This window comes from Microcebus murinus, chromosome 11 (genome assembly GCF_040939455.1).
Source record: "Microcebus murinus isolate Inina chromosome 11, M.murinus_Inina_mat1.0, whole genome shotgun sequence".
NCBI lineage: Eukaryota > Metazoa > Chordata > Mammalia > Primates > Cheirogaleidae > Microcebus > Microcebus murinus.
Genome location: NC_134114.1, coordinates 27,121,794 through 27,142,042, shown reverse-complemented (window position 1 = coordinate 27,142,042; position 20,249 = coordinate 27,121,794). Strand labels below are relative to the sequence as shown.

General features: G+C 43.5%; 1 protein-coding gene across 1 annotated transcript in view; it reads left to right on the top strand.

The window, feature by feature from the left end:
• Positions 1-608: 608 nt before the first annotated feature.
• CAPSL (calcyphosine like) overlaps positions 609-20,249 on the top strand; it is a 29,278-nt gene continuing 9,637 nt past the window's right edge. Inside the window, exons 1-2 of the mRNA XM_020290063.2 lie at positions 609-693; positions 17,248-17,384. Of these exons, the coding sequence (XP_020145652.1) occupies positions 17,248-17,384 (137 nt within the window). The 5' untranslated portion in view covers positions 609-693. The remainder of the gene's footprint in view (positions 694-17,247; positions 17,385-20,249) is intronic.

The window sequence follows — 20,249 nt, the reverse complement described above, 5'->3', positions numbered from 1 at the left end:
AATAATAAAGGGCTCAACTCCTTGCCGGATCCACAGAAAAATTTGCCTGGGATTCTGCAGAGCTGGGTGCCTGGCATCTATCCAGTTCTGTGAGTTCCCATGCTGCAAGGATGGTGCACACAGCCAGGATCATGTCACAAGCAGAATTGTGCACATACATCTGTGTGTGTGTGTGTGTGTGTGTGTGTGTGAGAGAGAGAGAGAGAGAGAGAGAGAGAGAGAGAGAGAGACAGAGACAGAGACAGAGAGACAGAGACAGAGAGACAGAGAGGGGAAAGATTTGAATCATCTATAATTATATCTACCTGCTCCTCAGAGCAAACAATGGCAAACAATTGCCTGCTAAACTTCCCTTTGGCTTCTCTCCCTGTGCAAACACCTTTGGCTTCTCTCCCTGTGCAAACAGCTTGGGCTTTCATAGACACTGGGATTTCCTAGGCAACAAGAGTGTAAACTTGAGAAAAGGCAGGGCCAGAGTAAGGATTGACAGTGAGCTGAGCCAATTCAGCTGTGTGCCTGCAGCAGTGATCCCAAGCTATCCAATTAGCACTAAGAGGGTGGACCAGATGTCTGAGGAAGACAGGTAAGAGGGAGGAGGCATGGGGCAAGGGAGGGACTGGTTTTCCCAGGTGCAAGAGAAAGCGTCCATAGTTTCATTTCCAAGCAACTGGTGGCAACAGGTCAAGATTCAAGGTAAATCAATTTTTTATCTCTTCTATTGATCTCATCACTTTTGCATGTTTTAGCCAAGAAAAGAAGACAGTAGATGTTACTCTCTAAAAAGAAAACCTAAAAGTTGTTGAGAGGTCCTGGACTAGAGAAGCCATCACTGGGCTGTCAATTCATGGAGGAAATAGCTTGGTAGTGGGAGAGACTTTTGTAATATTTGTGAAGAAATGCCCAGATAAAAATGTACAAAAATAAATTTCATCCAGTAAAGGGGAAGGAAATAAACATTATTGAGCAATCACTATGTACTAAGTACTTGAATGTCAAGTGTTTGGGTGAGTTGCTATAATCATCCTGATGTTCACTGATAAAATTGAACTTCAGGGAGGTCCAAAATCTCCAAGTCACAAAACAATGAAAAGATTGAGCTCTTATGCAGACACTTCTTTGTCTGATATTGAAAGCTTGTGTTATATCTGCCATACCCTGATGAACTGACAACTTAAAATTGGAATAAGAATCTGCATGCTTATTACAGTGTACTGACATGGCTTGATCAAAGTTATGTCAGATAATTGATTAGATTAATCAGGGAGTTGAGTTAACTAGGGACTAAAGACTGTCGAGTTGACAATTAGGCTCTCAATGACTTACTGAGAGTATGTTCACTGTAGTGCAGTGGACAGACATGTGAATGAGGCATGAGAAAGCAGAGAAACTGGAGACTCAAGTAGTTTGACTTTGAAGGGTAATAGCTGGAAGGAGTCCAGGTTTGAGGGACCACAGTGGATTCATGAACTAAACAGACAAGCTAATGGAGAGCAGGAAAAAGGCATAACTGATGACAGAATCCCAAAGGGGCTGCAGGTGGAAAGGGTATTGTTAGACTGGAGGAAGTTCAGCACTCCCACAGTGGGAGGAAGGATGAAGTCAGGATGGTCTCAAAGTTACATGTCTATAGATTTGGAGGAGGGTGGTGTGAGTTTGTTCATATCTGGTAGCTCTACTTTTTCTGTGACTTTTAAGACAAGACATAGAGAAGAATGGCAAAGGTTTGAATTAGCCTCTGAGAATATTGGAAAAAGAATCTGACCAACATCATATTAAAGTATAGTTGAGTGTTTTCAAAGGCCCGCTGTGGTTAAAGAATAAATGCAGTGGCACCCTTCATGCTGGCATGAGGGTTTTCTCAGTTGCGTTTCATAGCCTGCCTATAAGGAGAGTGAGCACGGGCAAATTGAGGCAAGTTAGGCATTTGTTTGGGTGGGAGACTGACAAGTGAGGGGTGAGAAAGAGGGTGCTGGCAAGGAGTGGTCAGAATGATGCACGAAGTGTGTAGAATGGATGGTGAAGGAAATGGATCCAGAAGAGAGAATGGGGCAGGTAATGGGTGGAGTGAAAAACACAGGGTCAAGGGACTAGAAGTCCCTTTAAGTCACAAGCAAGTTGGAATAATGGAACTGAACGGTGCATAGAAAGTTAATGTTGAATATTGAACTTTCAGAGGAGAACAGCTTTGGCTGGTGACAAAATATAAAATATGGTCTTGGAAGGGAATACTAAGACAGTGAGCAGTTAAAGTTGGCACAAATCATGGATCTCTGGGAACTTCATGGCTGCCTGTTGGATGAATTGTCTGTATAAGCTCTGAGTTTGCCTGAATTGATGGGGGCACATGGAATGAAAAGGACTTCTCTGAGGCTAGATTCAATCTCAGTGATTATAAAATGACAGAGCCTAAGACAGGCATAGGCAGTCTGTCCAGCTGGGCTGTGCTTTAGAGAAATATAGGACCATGCTGCTTTGGTTGCTATAGCCTTGTAGGAAAGCCTGAAGTCTGGCTTCTAGACTGCTGCCTTCCAATTTGTTCTTTTTGCTTAAGATTGCTTTGGCTATACAAGGTGTTCTCTGGTTCCACATGAAGCATAGAATTATTTTTTTTTCTAGATCTGTAAAGAATGATGATGGTATTTCTATAGGGATTGTATTAATTCTGTAGATCACTTTAGGTAGTATGGACATTTTAACAGTATTGATTCTGCCAATCCATGAGCATGGTAGGGTTTTCCATCTGTTTATATCTTCTACAATTTCTTTTCTCAGTGTTTCATAGTTCTCCCTATATAGGTCTCTCACCTCCTTCATTAAATATGTTCCTAAATATTTAATTTTCTTTGAAAAGTTTGTACCCCTATAATATTCTGAAATAAAAAAAAAAACCAGGCCGGGCGCAGTGGCTCACACCTGTAATCCTAGCACTCTGGGAGGCTGAGGCGGGAGGATTGCTCGAGGTCAGGAGTTCGAAACCAGCCTGAGCAAGAGCGAGACCCCGTCTCTACTATAAATAGGAAGAAATTAATTGGCCAAGTAATACATATAGAAAAAATTAGCCGGGCATGGTGGCACATGCCTGTAGTCCCAGCTACTCTGGAGGCTGAGGGAGGAGGATTGCTTGAGCCCAGGAGTTTGAGGTTGCTGTGAGCTAGGCTGACGCCATGGCACTCACTCTAGCCAGGGCAACAGAGTGAGACTCTGTCTCAAAAAAAAACAAAAAACAAAAAACAAACAAACAAACAAAAAAACCCCAGAAGGATAGGAAAATGGATCATGATGGGGAGGTGACAGGGTGCATCTTAAAAACTACAAGGTTCCTTAGTATTTAGAGTGTGGTGTAAGAAGTGCTTTCATCTGAGAAGACTGCAGGAAGAGTGGAGTTCCTCATGAAAGATCAGGTACCAGGAAGGACAAAGACACTGTACCAATCAGTGTCTTGGCAGGAAATGGATGGCATATTCAAAAGTAGTAACAGAAAAGAGTTAATGAAGGATAATTCACAAAGGTGTGGATAGGCCAAGGTATATATATATATATATATATATATATAGTCTATCTATAGACACCCAGGGATGCCACAGTGAGGAGGGACAGAAAGGAAGGTGCTACCTGTAGGCCTTAGCGGGCAAGAGAAGGAGCCATTACCAGGTCTCAGCAAGAGCGTTGCAGTAGGGAGGGCTGCCTTTGGTGGAGGATTGCAGTTGTTGACAAACTGGCTTGGTAGAGAGGAAGCTGGGGAAATAAATACTCTGGCCTCTGTCTCCTCCTGCTCTCTCTTGCTGATGCCTCTCAGTGGTGGGATCCACCCAGAGGCCAGGGAGCAAGGAAGTCTGGTTAATGCAGTTCATGTAGAGAGGTCAGCCTCTCCTAGCACAGATGTGGATGGGGAACAGAGCAAGGGGGAACTGGGGAAACCAACATCCAGCTCAGCAGGGAAGATAGTCAGTGATTCAGAGGCTGCTCAAGAGGAAGAGATTTATAACAGAATAAGGAATCGAGGCAAGTCTGGACATCTCTGCAAGGAAGGTTCTGTTGGTCCCAAGAGGGCCAGCCTCTTCCAGTAACTTGTGGTGGTGGTGTGGTGCTTGGGAACAGGGAGTGGGAATGTTTGGTCTGTGCAATAACTCTTGGCTTCAGCTGTTGCTTTACTCTCTCTAGTTTATGAATTAAATAAGAATTTTCCTAGGAAAGTTTTGATCTTTATTCTGATATCAGACAGCTTTGTATAAAGAAAAAATATTAAGGTTCTTAAGAGCAGTTTTCTATATTCCAGAAACAAGTTGGCCTTTGAGAAAAGATGACATCATATGGTACTAAACTGTGGAAATGGCCACCAGTTAGTTGGCACTCCTAATGCCCACGAAAATTTGCTCTGTTCATGATACTATTTGGAGCAGATTCTCTCTCATATCTAGCCATAATTCCATTGCCATGCAGCATCTTGTTTTCCCTCCAATCTAAGAATAGTTTTTAAATCTTTTTACATCTTCAGGCTATAAGAAGATATAAAAAGATTTAAAAACTATTCTTATAACCTGAAGTCAATTAAAATTTTCCAAATACTGTGAACTAAGAAGTGTAGTTTGAGAGAGCAGGACAGTCCTTGGGTGAGAGGTAGATGAAAGATGTTTTTACTTTCTTTAGAAGCTCTTCTTTGTATTTCTCATCTCTGCAGTTGCCCTTCTGACCCCAACAGGAGATCTTCACACAGAGGGAGGAGAAATCAAAACTCTCCAGTAACCAACATCAGTTGTTCTTACCCAGTGTGATTTGGATTAAATATTGTTAATAAGCTTGTCCCGGTTTTTTTTTTTAATATAAATTCCCTTTGGCAACTGCAGGGATTCCTTGTTTAAAAATAAATGTGTTCTGGAATGTTGCAAGTAATTTCCAAACTATTGCTGGGAAAGGGCAGGTGCAAAACACCCTGATCAGAATCTTCATTTTGCTACCTACTTATGAACTGGGACAACCCCTAAATCTTTTTGTACCTCAGTTTCCTTATTTTATAAAATGGATATAGCTATGCCTGTAAATGCAAGAGTTATTATTAAGACTTACTTTGTACCAGACAAATTTTCTCGTCTGAACAAACCGATTGTGAATAATTTTCAAAAGACAGGCCACTCCTTTAGCAGGGAACTATGGTACAGAATAAGTGCTCAGTAAATGTTTTCTACTGCTGTTGCTATTATCTTTAAATATAGTCCCAGAGGCCAGCAACCTGCTTCTACATAGGGCTAGATAGTAACTGTTTTAGGATTTGTGGGCCAGAAGGTCTCTGGAACAACTATTCAACTTTGCAGTTGTAGTTGAAAGCAGCTGTAGACAATACGTACACATTTGTGTGTGGCTGTTTTCCAATAAAACTTTACTTACAAAACCACATAGAGGGCTAAATTTGGCCCAGGGGGTGTAGTTTGATGTCCCCAGGTCTAGATAATTTTAGGTTATGTTTGCCTGAACACGGTGTATCCTTCATAACTGTTTATGGAAAGGTGAGCTTTGAGCGAACACAGGTTGAGAAGCAAGAAATCACCAATGTGCTAACTTCTTCTCTTAGGGCTTATCTTAGTCTTCTCACCAGGTTGATATGCTTGCTCCGTATGTCTACAAACCTTCAGGTTCCAGATGGTTTTGTGGAATAAGCTGATCTGAATATGCTCACACTCTTACTTTTGGAATGGCTCTATTTCTTCTGCTAATGGAGGCAGAAACTCTTAGTTGCCTGCTCAATAGACTCTTTTTCTTTATAAAAAGAACCTGGGGAAGGGGGAGGGTGGAAAACTATCTAGCCTTAAATTAGGCTTCCCAGACTGCTTTGTAGGAGTGGCCAGTGAAATTTAAGTAGAAGGAGCTGGGTTAGTCTTCTGAGAACCACTTAAAAAGGGGCTGATTTGCTTGGGAAGTGCATGCTTCTTATCTTTGGCTCTTTTTCTTTTCTTCTGTTTAGAGTGTGGATATAGTGGCTAGAGATGCTATGGTGATTATGTACCTTTAGGCAACTTTGAGGGTAAAAAGCATGGTAGGATAGAAAGATAGTAGTGTCTTGAAATATTGATGACTACCTGAACCACCTCCAGACTTCTTTTTCATGAAAGGAAAGTGAATTCTATTATTGTGAGAGACAATGACCTGTTTCAATCATGAATAGCTAGACACACTTCATAGCTGATAGGCCAACCTACACTAATGTTGGCAGTAAGACATTGGATTTTTGTCTATTAACACTCCTTGGTTTTCTGAGAGTATCAGTTAAGAGCACTTAAGATGCAAATAATTAGCTGAATTCCTAAATGGCTATAAAATAAATATTAAATAGAAAATTATTTTGAGTGTTTCTCTTGGAATTGATTGCACTGTGATCTGAGAAGACACATGATATGATTTCTATTTTTTAAAAAAATTTTCTGAGATATGTTTTGTGGCCTAAGATATGGTCAGTCTTGGAGAATGTCCCATGTGCTGATGAGAAGAATTTATATTCAGTAATTTTGGGGTAGAATGTTCTGTAAATGTCTGTTAGGTCCATTTGTTCTAGAGTCCCATTTAAGGTCAGTGTTTCTTTATTGATTTTCTGCTTCAATGATCTGTCCAGCTCTGTCAGTGGGGTGTTGAAGTCCCCAAGCAGTTACACCGCTACCGTTTATCTCTTTGCTTTATGGTCTAGTAGGATTCACTTTATGAATCTGGGAGCTCCTGTGTTAGGAGTATACATATTTAGGATTGTTATGTCTTCTTGTTGATTTATTCCCTTTACTATTATATAATAACAATCTTTGTCTTTTATTTTTTTTTACCATTGTTGATTTAAAGTACCAATCTCATATCAATTTTATATGATATGAGAATAACTATACCTGTTCTCTTTTGGTTTCTATTTGCATGAAATATTTTTTTCCATCCCTTCACCTTGAGTCTGTGTGAGTACTTGTGAATTAGAAGTGTTTCCTGGAAACAGCAGATACTTGGGTTGTGTGGCTTCTTTCTTTTTCTTTTCTTTCTTTCTTTCTTTTTTTTTTTTGTTTTGAGACAGAGTCTTTCTCTGTTACCATGGGTAGGGTGCAGTGGCATCATCACTGCAACCTCAAACTCCTGGGATCAAGTAGTCCTCCTGCCTTAGCCTCCTGAGTAGCTGGGAATACAGGTGAGTACCATGGTGCCTGGCTAATTTTTCTATTTTTAGTAGTGATGGAGTCTTGCTCTTGCTCAGGCTGGTCTTGAACTCCTGAGCTCAGGTGATCCTCCTGCCTCACCCTCCCAGAGTGCTAGGATTATAAGCATGAGCCACAGTGACTAGCCTTTGGGTTGTTTCCTTTTATCCATTCAGCCAGTCTTTTTAGTGGGTCATTCAGACTGTTCCTGAGTGTTAGTATTGATATGTGAGATGCTGTTTTGTACATTATGTTGGGATATCTTATTGTTTTGTTTTCCTTTTTGTGGTATTGTTTTATTAGAGTTGTGAGCTTTAACTTTTGAGTGTTTTTATACTTGTTGTATCTATTGTGCTGTTCCATGTATTAATATAATGCAATTTTGAGTATTTACTGTAAAGCAGGTCTAGTGGTGATAAATTCCCTTAGTGTTTGCTTGTCTGGAAAAGACATAATTTCTCCATCAATTAAGAAACGGTTTTGCAGAATGCAAAATTCGTAGCCAGTAGTTGTTCTATTTAAGAAGATTGAAGATGGGCCCCCAATCCCTACTTGCTTATAAGATCTCCACTAAGAAATCTGTTGTTAGCCTGATGGGTTTTCCTTTATAGGTTAGTTGTTGCCTTTTTCTTGCTGCTTATAGAATTTTCTCCTTCATTGTGACTTTGGCCAGGTTGATGACTATGTGTCTTGGAGATATCTTATTTGCTATGAATCTTCTTGGTGTTCGATGATCATCTTGCATCTGGATATCTGAATCTCTGGTGATACCAGGGAAGTTCTCCTGCATAATTCTCTTGAATAGATTTTCCATGCTTTTTCTTCTTCTCCTTCAGGGATACCTGTATTTCATATATTAGTTCACTTTGCATAGTCCTGTATTTCTCTGAGTGTTCATTGTTCTTTGCCCTCTTTTCTGCATGTTTGACTGACTAGGTTAGTTCAAGAGCCTTGTCCTCAAGCTTTGAGATTCTTTCTTCTGCTTTTGTTTGGCTTGTTGTTGAAGATTTCTGCTGTATTTTGAAATTCTGTAAATGATTCTTTCATTTTTTTAAATTCTATTTTATCTTTTCTTATGTTTTCTAGCTCTTTAGTGACCTTTTCATTTTTTTCATTCATGTAGACAATGACCTCAAAAGAAGCATTCATTCTAAGTAACTGCAAAATAGATTTTTGTGACTTATGACTGTACAAGTGCACATATTAGCCAGAGTTGTGCCTTTATCTGAATCTAAAAGGATAATAGAAGATGTATGAGGGCCTTATTCTTGCTGTGGGCTTGAAGTCACTGAGGTCAAGGCTTCATGGCATCTGAAAAATGGAATATTTAGAAGTTACCTAGTTGGTTTTAAGAGCATAGTCATTAAAATCAAGAAGTTTAAAAACAAAAGTTTTATTTTTATTTTCTCTTGATTTTATTTATTTATTCATTTTGCATTTTATACACAAATCCATCAATCTTTGCTTATTTTGTGTAGTTTAGATTTCTTCTTGCTTTGTTTCTTTAAGAGCTTGCATCTGGCAGGCTGACCTGACTCAGAATAGATTGCAAATAATTTCCTGGTAAAAGCCCTAGAGACTCAAAGCACAAGAGACAGGGGAGTGAGATGCAGGAGACAGCAAGGAGGGTGCTGGTGAGAGAACTCGTGCCTTCTGACATCCCCAGAGGATGCGTATTATGACAAGGGCCCTATTATCTTGGGGCCTCTGTGTTTTATTAAACTTGGCTTTTCAGCACATTGTGTTAGTTATGTGATTTCTTGACTGTCGTGCTAAGCAGTTTTTTCCCCCACTCTTTCGTAATCAAAATTGCTGGAGAAACTGCTAATTGACAACAAAATTTTATGTAGAGTAGAGGTTATAATAGAGTGACTTTCTCTCTCTTCCTCATTCTCAGGGGAGCTGAGTCTCTCTTCACTCTGTATTGCTAGTTATTTCACCCAGGTAAAATCAATATCTAGGGTCAACCCAAATCCTGCAGGAATAAACTTTTGCCAATTGTATCACTTAAGAATACTTTTGTCTGCAAGTAATAGAAGACTTAACCCACAATAGATTGAATAAATAATACAAAGGGATTGTATTTCTCACATGATAGGAGTATGGCGTCAGGAAGTTGCTGACATTGATTCAGCAGCTCAGTGACAATAGGGCTTAAAGTTGGGATGGCTATTATTTCCTTGGTCCTTTCCTCATGCTTGCATAGGGGCTGCCACAGCTCCAGGTATCACATTCTCATTTAAGGCATGAAGAAGGCAAAAAAAGTTGAGAAAGCTACCCCAGAGCCCTTAGCAATTTTATTTGGCCCTATGTGACCAGAACTGGTACCCATGTCCACATAGCTGGAAGTGGAATGCAGCAGAGGAAAAGGGGAGTAGAATGACATTTGAATTAGCCAGTTGGGGCTGTCTGGAAAGTCAGCTGTAATTCAAATTCTACAAAGTTAAAACTGCCTGCAAGAACGTAAACTTCCAAGGATCAGAACCTTGACTGTTTCATCCATTGCTATTGTGTGGGACATAGTAGGTATTGAATAAACACATGTTGAATGCAGAACAAAGACTAGGGCAAGACAAGGTAGGTGCCTAGGGTACCATATTTAAGGAGACACTCTCAGGCCTGGGCAAGTGTAGGGTGACATTTGCACCATCCTGAGACTGAGTGCCTCCTTGAACATTACACCTTCGCCTTACTTCCCAATCCTGGTCCAGTGAATAAAATGAAATACGAAGACATCTGAAATGCAATATTTATTCCAGAGGGATACTTTCTAAGGGGAAACTTTTTGAAGAGCTACATGTTTTTGCCATTTATTTGGTAGTAATAACTAGTTTATTGAACAGGCTGGAGTCAGTGTAGATGGTACTGAATCTAAATCAAAATTTCAATCTTAGATTCAGTTTCCAAGTAGAGAGAGAGATAGTGAAACCCACACCCTGTTCCCCATTCCCCTGGGAGACAGGTCTTGATGCTCAGGACCAAGCCTGATCTGGCAGAGATGGGGAACGCTTTGACTTGGTTGAGAACTTAAGAGAAGGCAAGTAGTTTACACTTCTTTGGAACTAGCTTTTGAAGCCCTACAAATTTAATCACCAGCTTTCTGCTCTTTCTATTGCCTTTCTCCTTTCTTCTTTCTACACAGTAGAATGCTTTAAAATCACATGGCGCTATTGTAGCAACCCCAGATTCCTTCCTATTGAAAATGGCTAATGTAATGGCACAGGTATTTAATAATCACAGAAATGTCTAAAAATGTTCTTAAGGCAAAAATCATTACATAGTCTGGCTGTGAGGAAAATGGGCTTGACGGCAACAAGAAGCAGGATGGGCATTTGGAAAAACTGGACTGCTCTGCAGATCGTCACTATCTCATAGGGCTGGACTTCTGTGACCTCCTCAGTGGGACAGCTTCCTCACATTGCGTGCTGTCCCTATCTCAGCATTCCAAGCAGTGGGGTGCAAAGAAAGTCTGTCCAGGCCAAACCTGGTCCATCCATTGCTGTGCACAACCCTGCCAGGCAGGAGCCTGCTTCCATCCTCAGCACACCTCCCCTCTGCACTTCCACGACACCTGCTGTGCCTTCATGTTAACCTAACTCTGTCCCTCCCTCTCCACGTTAACAAGGGATAACTCTCCTCCAAATTTCATCTGGGCTGACTAAACCTGCATCAGTTCCCTTGGCTCTTTCAAGCAACCATTCCTTTCCTGAAAGGAAAACCAGGAGTGAAGTGTCAGAGAAACCAAAGGAGGAAAAGTGTTTTTAGAGGGTGGGATGAGAAGTTTCCTTCAGATTTTGCAAGAAAGAGTATGTGGAAGCTCTTAGTGCTTTATAGTGTCTGGACCAATGAGGGCAGCCTTCCCAGCAGTAAGATCCACTTCTCTGCAGGTTGGAAGTAGACTCTTAGCAGGAGAGGAGATGGGGGATGCAATTCAGCTTACTGCCAGCAGGGGACACCAAAGACAACAAAATAAAGTGCTAAAGTGCAGGCTGGAGTTAGGCATGCGCATTTATTTCCCTCTTCTCCTAAGGGTCAGCTGAAATCTGTCCCAGAACCCTACCGAGAACCACGAAGAGACAGATCTCCATGCATTTTCGGCTTTCCACATCTAGTCTACAAGGATTTTCAAAATCCAGGCAGACAGAGAGTTTGGCAGCGGCGGGCCGTTGTGCAGCAGGCAACCTTCACTGGGACCATTGCTACAAAAGACATCTCCTTTGGCCTTGCTGCTGGCGCCTCCACCCCAGGCTATGCCTCCAAATCTCCAGGCCTCTGCGAATGTGCCCTCCCACCAGCCACAGGGATTGGGGCTGGGGAGCCGCAAGCGGGAGCCTGTCCCACCTTCCTGTCCACTCTCTACACTTTAGCATGCAAGCTCTCATTCCCGTTCCAGAAGCCTGAAAATCCAAACCCCACCGCGGCGCCCCAGGCTCTTTGGGACCCAGTGCTTACTTACCTGTTCGGTTTCATTTTTCCCCAAATTTCCCCTTTCCTACTCCCTCCCCATCTTCCCAACTCTTCATCTCCCTCTGCCCTCATCCTCCTCTTCTCCAACCATACTAAAATACTTGTGTTTTTCTAATTATACTAATTTCTTTCACTTTGGCCTAAGCACCGGCACATCTTGGTCTAAAATGCACAGTACTCTTCCTTCTTCGCCCCGACGGCCCCAGCCTAGATAACTTCCACCTTCCGTTAGGATTAAAGCGCAGACTCCACGGGAGTCTCCAGGAAGCCCCACTCGCAAGCCGGCCAAGCCGCGCTCAGCGGTGAGATTGCGCCCCCACCCCTGTCCCCCGGCTGCAAGCGCAGTCCGCGCTCTCACTAAGCCCACCCTGCTGAGGAAGGCACGGCCCCGCGCCCGCGGGGAATGTGCCGCCGCCGTGCCTCCACGTGGTGGCGCTGCGGCCCCGCGACGGGAGCGCAGCACCTTCTCAGCCCGCACCTGCCTGGCGGAATGCGGGCTCTTGTCACCACGCGGGCTCCTGGATGCTTAACAGAGGGTCTTCTGTAGACGCCCAGTAGTGGGATTGCTACTGGGCATCTACCCAAAAGTTAAAAGTCACTTTATGAAAAAGACACCTGCACTCGAATGTTTATAGCAGCACAATTCACAATTGCAAAGCTGTGGAAACAACCCAAGTGCCCCTCAATTCATGAGCGGATTAATAAAATGTGGTATATGTATACCATGGAGTACTTTATTATTCAGCTTTAAGAAACAATGGTGATATAGCACCTCTTGTATTTTCCTGGATAGAGCTGGAACCCATTCTACTAAGTGAAGTATCCCAAGAATGGAAAAACCAGCACCACATGTACTCACCAGCAAATTGGTATTAACGGATCAACACCTAAGTGGACACACAGGGGTAACATTTATCAGGTGTCGGGCAGGTGGGAGGGGGCAGGAGGGGGTGGACACGCTTGAAGCTCTGACTGGAGGGGGGAGGAGGAGCAAAGGCAATATACGTAATCTTAACATTTGTACCCCCATGATATGCTGAAATACAAAAAAAAAAAAAAAAAAAAAAAAAGAGGGTCTTCTGGAGTCACTTTGTGCAGTGCTGTGATCCGGTGATGTACACTTGGGGACAGGCTTCTGCCCTGGTGCTTCAGAAGCTCTCAGCATCGCCCTTCTTCACCGAGACCCTTCCCCACCCTGCCTTGCTCAAAAGACCCAGGTCTTGGTAAATTTTGTGTTTTCTGTTCTGCTTAAATCCAAGTGGTCAGAATTCAAACTTATTAAGATTCTAAGCTATTCAAAGGCTTGGTCCTCCGAGTAACACCCCCACCCCCACCCCTTGTCCTGGCATAGTGCCTTGAAAATAATACACGATGAATATTAGATATTGGCTGATGACTGGGCCACTACATATTGAAACGACTAAGAAGGATGGTTAATATGGGCATCTCAAGTTTCATGGTAGGCTTGCAGGAGAGATTTAATTATTTTCCCCTCTCTATTTATCCAGTTAGACTCTAGAGGTAACTAGGTAGGGTCAGCCTCAGGAGGAAAGACAGCTTGGAATGTGGGACTCTGTCTCCCTCTTCCTGGACTTTGTCCTGTTTTCTTTCCTTTCTTTCTTTCTTTTTTTTTTTTTTTTTTGAGACAGAGTCTCGCTTTGTTGCCCAGGCTAGAGTGAGTGCTGTGGTGTTAGCCTAGCTCACAGCAACCTCAATCTCCTGGGCTCAAACGATCCTCCTGCCTCAGCCTCCTGAGTAGCTGGGACTACAGGCATGTGCCACCATGCCTGGCTAATTTTTTTTATATATATATTAGTTGGCCAATTAATTTCTTTCTATTTATAGTAGAGACAGGGTCTCGCTCTTGCTCAGGCTGGTTTTGAACTCCTGACCTTGAGCTATCCGCTCACCGCTCACCTCGGCCTCCAGAGTGCTAGGATTATTGGCGTGAGCCACCGCGTCCAGCAGTCCTGTTTTCCTAATGAGAGAGCTCCATCAAATTGTGCTCTGACAATCTGACATGTTATTCACAGTTCTGGGGGTGTAGAAAGAGCCCTGCTTGGGAACCAGAAGCCCTGTGTTTGGAGCTGGCCAGGACTGTTGGGCAAGTCACTTTATCAACCCAAGCCTTAGTTTCCAAGTCTGCAAAATGAAGAAATTGCACTGGGAGATCTTCAGGGTCTTGCGGTCTGAACAGCATGTAGATTATTGTGAGCCCCATGGCCCTGTGACCTGTGCAAGTTACCTGATTCTTCTGCACTTCAATTTCTTTATCTGTGAAATACAAATAATAGTTATAACTAGCTTATGGGCTTTTCATTTTTACACTAGCCAACCCTTTTGCCAAGATGACCATGTGCCTGGCACACTTTTTAATTTATTTTTTAAATTGACAGATAAAATTATACGTATTTACCTTGTATAACATGATGTTTTGAAGTATGTATAATTGTGGAATGTCTAAATCTTGCTAATTAACATCTACTCATGTCTTTTTTTTATAATTGAGTTGAAGATCAAATAACATAAAATTAGCCATTTTAAAATATATACAGTACATTCATAATATTGGCTAACTATTATTCTTATCAAGTTCCAAAATATTTTCATCACCCCAAAAGCAAACTCCATACCCACTAAGCAGTTTCTCCTTGTTGCCTACCCCCACTCAGCCCCAAGTAACTACTAATTTGCTTTCTGTCCCTATGAATTTAGCTATTCTGGACATTGTGTGACATTTTGTGTCTGACTTCCAACAATGTGTGACATTTTGTGTCTGACTTCTTGCACTTAGCATAACATGGTTAAGGCTCATCCACAATATAGTGTATGTGAATACTTCATTCCTTTTTATGGCTGAATAATATTTCAATTCATGGATAAACCACAATTTGTTTATCCATTTATCCACGAATGGACATTTGGGTTGTTTCTACCTTTTAGCTGTTGTAAATAATGCTGCTATGAACATGGATATATATGTATTTGTTTGCGTTCCTGTTTTCAGTTCAGCTCACAGGGTCTTTGCCAGGACTAGGTACATGTTCACCAGTGAGTGGGGGCACATTGGATGCCTTAATATTCTGAAGGTTTGCAAAGAAGGCCTCACTAGGAATTTGTCTCAGATCTGGGAGCCAGAGCTCACTTTCCTCCCACTACTGGTTTTGGTCTATGTTTCTCTTCATTCCTCACTTGCTGTCATGGGTGGTGTGGAAAAACAAGAGCAAATAGGGCAGAGTGGACAAGGCAGGGGAGAAGTAGTGGGAAATGAGCATGGGAGGTGGGTGGCCAGAGACAGCAAATGGACAAGTATCACAAAGCAATGTGAAGGGACAGGAAAGACAACAGTGGTCCCAAGATGGAGCATGACCCTGGGTGGGTCTAGAGCAGGCGTCCTCAAACTATGGCCCGTGGGCCACATGTGGGTGTTTTTGCTTTTTTTACCATTTGTTTTTTTACTTCAAAATAAGATATATGCAGTGTGCATAGGAATTTGTTCATAGTTTTTTTTTAAACTATAGTCCGGCCCTCCAATGGTCTGAGGGACAGTGAACTGGCCCCTTGTTTAAAAAGTTTGAGGACCCCTGATCTAGAGAATGAGGAGGGCACGCTGTTGATGCCAGTTTCTGCTTCCATAGTGGGACTGAAGGCTTTGGGGGGTGGCCAGGACTGCTGCCACTAGCAGAATATGGTCAGGGCAAGAGATGGCTTAGGCAAGGACGAGTAAAGGAGCAGGAGATGGCTAGATGAGTGAGTTGTGCTCTTGCACGCAGGACCTGGCTATGATTGAGGGGTGTCGTGGGTGTAGAGTTAGGGCTGGAAGCTGGGGATGAGCTCTGGGAATTGCCAGCTTGAGGCCAGGTGACAAACTAGTAATAGGCAAATGCCAGTTTTAAGAAAACTAATGCTGCCAGGAAGGCAAACAATCTGGGCTGCAGATGTCCTTGCTGGATGAGAATCGGAACACACTGTTTATACGTGCCTGATATGACTGGAGACGGAGGTCTCTCGGCGTGCGCCACCATCTGGAATTCGGGGGCAGAGGAAGACTCTGGGTAGCTTTAGAAAAAACAATTGTTTCCTCACGAGAAGAAACGTGGCTGGGACTCAGGTAGGCAAAGGCCTCCTTCTTGGGCCCAGGTTCAAGAGAACTGAGAGGAATTACTACTCTCTTCGCCCATATGGTGGGAATCGGGATGAAGGGCAAGAAGGAGGGATTCTGTGTGTTGGCTGCAGGAAGTGGGCCAAGTTAAGTGTACGCATCCCTGGATTATCTATTCTGGCCTCAGTTTTGGCTTTAGATTCCCTTCCCCAAAAGGTAAATGAGTCCTTTGCAAAGGAGACCCTTCAGCTTGCATTCGGGGAGCAACAGCCTTAGCACAAGAGATGCACAGATCCAAGGGTTTCCATCTTTGATGAAACTAATTTCATCCCATTGGAGCACTCAGGGTTAGGGTTAGGGTTAGGGTTAGGGTTAGGGTTAGGGTTAGGGTTAGGGTTAGGGTTAGGAAGTGCCACAGTTTGGCCAGGGAGGGAGCCTTTGAACCAAGGGTAGAACTATTCTAACATCATTTTTTGTACCTTAAACACTGTTCTTTGCACCTACTTCACGCTCTCTGGCTCCTTGGCCTTCTCAATCATAGTTCACATTAAAGTGACATCTGGAATCCTTCATTTACTGGGTCTGTGGACTCATGAGCAATGGTGCTTTTTGGAGATGGGATGTAGTTCAAAGACCATCTAAGTCAATTGTCCCATTTAGCAGAGGAGGAGACAAAGGCCCCGAGACCCACTCTGATGTCACTGGATTAGGGAGTGGGGAGGTGGGAGGTGAGGCATTGAAGAGTCAGGGCTAGAACCTGGGTCTCCAGGCTGCCAGCCCAGTGCTCTGCTCACTGTTTTAAGAGTTCTGAGAACTCAAGTTTGTACATTCCTTGGGGACCACTCAGGAGTCAGTACTTCACTGCACCCATCCTCTTCCTTATTTCTTAATAGTTAAGACACAAAAGCCAAACTGTAGGAAAAAGAGATCTTGTATATATTTGTCAGGAGAGAGATAATGTCTTTTTACTATTTTTTTTTTTTGTCCTGAGAACCTTGTCTGTTGTTCGAGGAGACGATACTAATTACTGGTAAGCATCATTAAGGCCCAAATGTTGAGAATCTCAATCAAGACAGAAGCAACACAAATCGACGTTTAGACCAAAGAGGAGAATGGTAAACGTGGGGTCAAGAAAATATGGACAATTCTAAATAAAAGAATATGGCATATAAAGTTCGTTCTAAAAAGAGACTATAGAGGAATTGAGCAACTTTTTTTACGGAGGGAAGAGGGCTTTAGAAGGATTAAAGCACGTTGGGAAATGGTGGCATATTTAAGACTATTGTCCAGGCTGGGGAAACCAGATGTCCTCAGGACTAGATAAGTGAGCAATAAATACGCCAGGCACACAGTTGGCATAGTTAGAAATTGGAAGTTCTGGGAGGTTTGAGGCTGTTCCTGGGAGGTTTGAAAACAGAGCAGGCTGTAAATTTCCTTCTCAGTGAGGCTGCTGCTGCCTGTTCAGCCAGAGGCAGGTGGCGAGGCCTGAGCTCTGCTAACGTGCTGTGAATTCCCCCTCAGATGTCGGGGACAGCACGCCACGACCGAGAGATGGCAATTCAGGCCAAGAAAAAGCTCACCACGGCCACCGACCCCATTGAAAAACTCCGACTGCAGTGCCTGGCCAGGGGCTCTGCCGGCATCAAAGGACTCGGCAGGTAGGGTGGGCGTGGGATGGCAGGGATGAGGCATGGCCAGGTGGGGCTGACATTGGCTGTGTGGTCTTGGGCAAGTCATTTCCTCCTAGGGGCTCTGTTCTTTATTTGCAAAATGCAGAGTTTGGAAGAGTTGATCTCTGAGGTCCCTTGTGATCATTTTTGGCTCTTAGTCTGGACTCAGCAAGACCCATGTCTGCTACAGGAGAGTGCAGCTGCGGGGACAACGCGGGTGAAGACCAGGCGTGCCCAGTAGCAGAGATGCCCAGCAGGGCAAGGGAGAGAAGCTCCCGAAGCTGTGATAATAGAGGCATGTTGTTGCCGGGCGCGGTGGCTCACGCCTGTAATCCTAGCTCTCTGGGAGGCCGAGGCGGGCGGATTGCTCGAGGTTGGGAGTTCGAAACCATCCTGAGCGAGACCCCGTCTCTACTAAAAATAGAAAGAAATTAATTGACCAACTAAAAATATATATATACAAAAAATTAGCCGAGCATGGTGGTGCATGCCTGTAGTCCCAGCTACTTGGGAGGCTGAGGCAGGAGGATTGCTTGAGCCCAGGAGTTTGAGGTTGCTGTGAGCTAGGCTGACGCCACGGCACTCACTCTAGCCAGGGCAACAAAAGTGAGACTCTGTCTCAAAAAAAAAAAAAAAAAAATAGAGGCATGTTGGAAGAGGGAGGGAGGAACGGAGATTTAGTGACTACAGAATTTGGAGTTTTGCTCTCAGGCAGTCATGTCTCATTCACCTCTAGGGGTACTGGAATTGCTTGTCAGATAACTGACAGCTCACTGCAGTGGGGTTTTCCCAGCTGGGTACGTCCTATCTGTGGCCCTCTGACAGTGTGAAGTCCCCAGGACTGAGAAGCTCAGGGGGAAAGGAGATTGCAAGCCTCCCGTGGGCAGGCCTTGTGTATTGTAACAATTGACATCGAGCGCCTGCCCTGGGCCTGGACTTGTACACATCTCAAGGGGTTCATGGGTGAACAAGCTTCTTTAGAGCCCATGGAGGACTCAGACTGAGGAGAATAAGAGTGAAGTAAATGGCCTCTCGCCGTGAGATATGTTAGAGAAGTACAGGATGCCAATGGGTGGGAAATCCAACCTTGCACCCAAAGGTTCGGAAGGCTTTACTTCTGGTGAGGTGCTGAGCATCTGGGATACCATTTGGAGCAGTCTCAAGTGTCTGAGTAAGCCCAGCTCTCTGTGAGAAGCCTGAGCTGTTTGTATGTGGACCCTGGTGGCCAGGCGGTCACAGTCCAATGGCAAGTCCAGCCCACTTTGCTTCAATATTGTGTCACTTCATCCTCGATCTCTTTCGTCTTGGCTCCACATCATTGTTCTTGGTGCAAACCTTGGAGGAACCCTGCCCTCTCTTCCACTCCCTGGTCACTCAGTTTGATCCCTCCTGCTGCCGGTGCCATCCCCACCCCACACCTGGAGTAGCCTGCACTGCGCCAGCCCTTCCACTGTGAGCCAGTCTGCTGTGAGCAGATGCCATCCCATCCTCAGCCTTTGGCTCGAATGTGCCCTCTGCCCACCTTACTGGCCTCATCCTTCCCCAGGTCTCTCCTCAACTGCATGGGAGGCTGCTCCTTCCCCTCTACCCCTGCCTTAGGGTCAATTGACGGTTAAACACTCCTTTTCAGTGTAACCCCTGATCCCAGGTAATATTCACTCCCACCACTTGCTCATTCATTCCTTCCCCATGAATCCTGTCTTTGAAAGACATCTCTCCAGGTTTGGCTCTACCACCTGCTCACCTCCAGGACACTTGACATTCTGTGCAGTTTTGGCTCCTGGAACCATCTCTCCACCTTGACTTGAGTCCCTGTCTTGGCCAAGATCAGGTTGACTTTATCATTACCTTGCTATCTTTATTTTTAACAACAAATTCTGGTGGTTTTCAACAGTATATATTCTTTCTCAGTCATTTCCAATTACTTTGTAAATACAGATATTTTTCAATATTCGATTGTCATTATCTTTAATTCACCATACCTCTTGCCCACTCCTGAATTAGGTCATCTTTACCCTGGCCTCTGGCCACATTCTTGGCATTGAGTCATCTCCTGAGCTCCAAACTCATTTCACAATTTATTCTTTTCTTTTATCAGGAAGGACACTAGCTAACTAACCAACTACCCACTGAATATCTCTATGTAGTTGCCTTACTATTCAAGATGAAACAAAAGTCAGCATCCTTCTTGCAAACAGAATTTCCCCTGCAGCTCCTATTCTTTTAATGATATCTCCACTCTTCCGGTTTCTTGGGTTGGAAACTTTAGAAGTATCTTCATTAACCCACCACATCGATTCTTCTTTTTCTACAATATCTTGCCATCTCTTTCTTATTTTCATCTCAATTGCTCAAGTGCAGACACTCAGCATCTTTCCCCCAGACTCTTACTATAGTATAATATTCTTACTGGTTCCTTTGCTTCTGAGCTTTTAGTCCTCAAGTCACTCAACCCACTATTGCTGGTAATAAATGGTTATTTTGATAATGTTACTTCTCATGAAAGTCATAAAATGACTTTCAAAACAATTTTTATAATAAAGCTCAACTCTTTAGTGTTTAAGAGCATTTAAAATTCTTTAGATTCTGCCATTAGCCCAACTTTCTATCTGCATTTCATTATTTCTTTCTTCGGAGCTGTCCTTCAGCTTTCTCAAATGCCCTTAGAAACTGCTGTTGGTCTGAAATGAGTCCTGCCTCCCTTCAGTCAAAGCCACTGATCATTTTTCTTAGTTTCTCTGTCTCTCCTTCTGTCTCTCTCTGTCAATAAATTTCTTGAGGACACAGACTGAATGTCATTCAACTTTGTATTCCTCCTCACAGGGCTTAATGCAATGTGTGGCACGTTATAAA